Below are 1724 nucleotides of genomic sequence, written 5' to 3' on the forward strand. Positions count from 1 at the left end.
TACAGGAGATGAGAAGGGATGGGATGGGGGATGCTGAATCGGATACAGGGGATGAGAATGGATGGGATGTGGGGATGCTGGAAATGATACGGTGGGTGCTGGAGGGGACGTTGGGATGCTGAATGGGATTTGGGGATGCAGGATGGGATGTGGAGATGCTGAACATGAAACGGGAATGCTGAAAGGGATACAGGGGATGCTGAATGGAAGGGATGTGGGGATGCTGAATGGGATACAGCAAACGCTGGAGGGGACGTTGGGGTGCTGAACGGGATTGGGGATGCAGGATGGGATGTGGAGATGCTGTACGTGGTACAGGAACGCCGAAATACGGGGAATGCTGAAATGGATGGGATGTGGGGATGCTGAATAGTTGGGATGTGGGGGATGCTGGATGGGATCCCGGCAGGACGCTGCCGGTCCCTCCGGCCGTACCTGGGTCTCGGAGAGGCTGAGCGCCGTGGCCAGCTCCACCCGCTCGGGCGTGGAGAGATATCGCTGGATCTCAAACCTCTTCTCCAGGCCGGAGAGCTGCGAGTCGGAGAACACGGTGCGAGCTTTGCGGCGGCGGCAGTGCTTCCCGGGCAGCTCGGCGTGAGCGTGGTGCTGGAAAAGGGCTGTGGGGGGACACACGGCAGAGACCAGGATTGCGGTGGGACAAGGAGCTGGGACCGGGGGAACCCCTTGGGAAACACCCGGGGAGGCTGCGGCGGCTCGGGATGAACTCTCCCCCTGCCTCCTTTAATTTTTTTTTAATATTTTCTCGTTAATTTCGTTGTTGAGGATGGTTTACTGGTTTCATTTGGGGGATCTGGTTGCGGTGAAAACACGGAGCTTTGCCAAAGCTCCGAGCTACCCTGGGAAGGAGAAGGCAGCTCGGACAGTGCCCGCAGTGCTGGCATCGGAGGGGAGACGAGGATGGAGAAAAAAAACCCGGCAATTAATCCACAACGAAACGGGTTGGGAAAAAAAGAGGGAAGACCTGGAAAAGGCTAGGAGGAGGAGAGAGATCCCCCACGGCCCCATTGACGCACAGGTTGGGCTGCAAAGTGGGAAACTTTGGGGATTTTTTTTCCTTCCAAAGCAAGGAACGGGCCTGGGGAAAAGCAGGGATGCGGGAAAGGAGCGGCACAGCCAGAGTGATGCTGCTGCAGGCGGAAAAACGAATCCCGGTCCCAGTTTGGAGGGACAACGCAAGGAAAAATAGATGTCAACGGTCCAAAAATAAAAGCGATTCCAAAAAAATTAAATTTAAAGGGTAAAAGGGAAGGAAATCCTCAAGATTTCAGGCACCCGAATGAATGAGAAGCCGCAGCGCGGTGGGCTCTGAAGCAGCCGGGGCAGGACCGGGGGATGCTGGCGGCTCTTATCCGAGGGATGCAGCCTGGATGTCGGGGAGGGATGTAGAAAGATGCCCGAGAGGCTCTTCAAGTCCCCACCCGAGTCCCCACCTGGACACCCCAATCTCCTCAGGTTCCTGCTGCACTTACCCGAGGCGGTGAGGAAGTAAGGGTGGTGGTGATGATGCTCCGGCTTGTGCAGGGCAGGGTGCGGGTGAGGAGCCAGCAGGGTCGGGGTTGGCATCAGGGGGTACCCATAGTCCAAGAGGGGAACGCGGGAGGCCAAGGAACCAGCGAAGTGCTCGGGGGGAACCTCCCGCAGGGGTTTGGGTTTGTGCAGCAGGATGTCCTCGATGAAGAAGGAGGTGGGCCTGGGAGCCGAGA

At 57.7% G+C, this 1724-nt stretch overlaps 1 protein-coding gene across 1 annotated transcript in view; it reads right to left on the reverse strand.

Moving 5' to 3' along the window:
* BSX (brain-specific homeobox) overlaps nucleotides 1–1713 on the reverse strand; it is a gene marked incomplete at its 5' end in the record, with an annotated part of 2383 nt that extends 670 nt beyond the window's left edge. Inside the window, 3 exons of the mRNA XM_009081129.1 lie at nucleotides 436–617; nucleotides 1086–1096; nucleotides 1487–1713. Of these exons, the coding sequence (XP_009079377.1) occupies nucleotides 436–617; nucleotides 1086–1096; nucleotides 1487–1713 (420 nt within the window). The remainder of the gene's footprint in view (nucleotides 1–435; nucleotides 618–1085; nucleotides 1097–1486) is intronic.
* Between the last annotated feature and the right edge of the window lie 11 nt (nucleotides 1714–1724).

The sequence above is a fragment of the Acanthisitta chloris genome, unplaced genomic scaffold (genome assembly GCF_000695815.1).
Source record: "Acanthisitta chloris isolate BGI_N310 unplaced genomic scaffold, ASM69581v1 scaffold8618, whole genome shotgun sequence".
Taxonomy (NCBI): Eukaryota; Metazoa; Chordata; class Aves; order Passeriformes; family Acanthisittidae; genus Acanthisitta; species Acanthisitta chloris.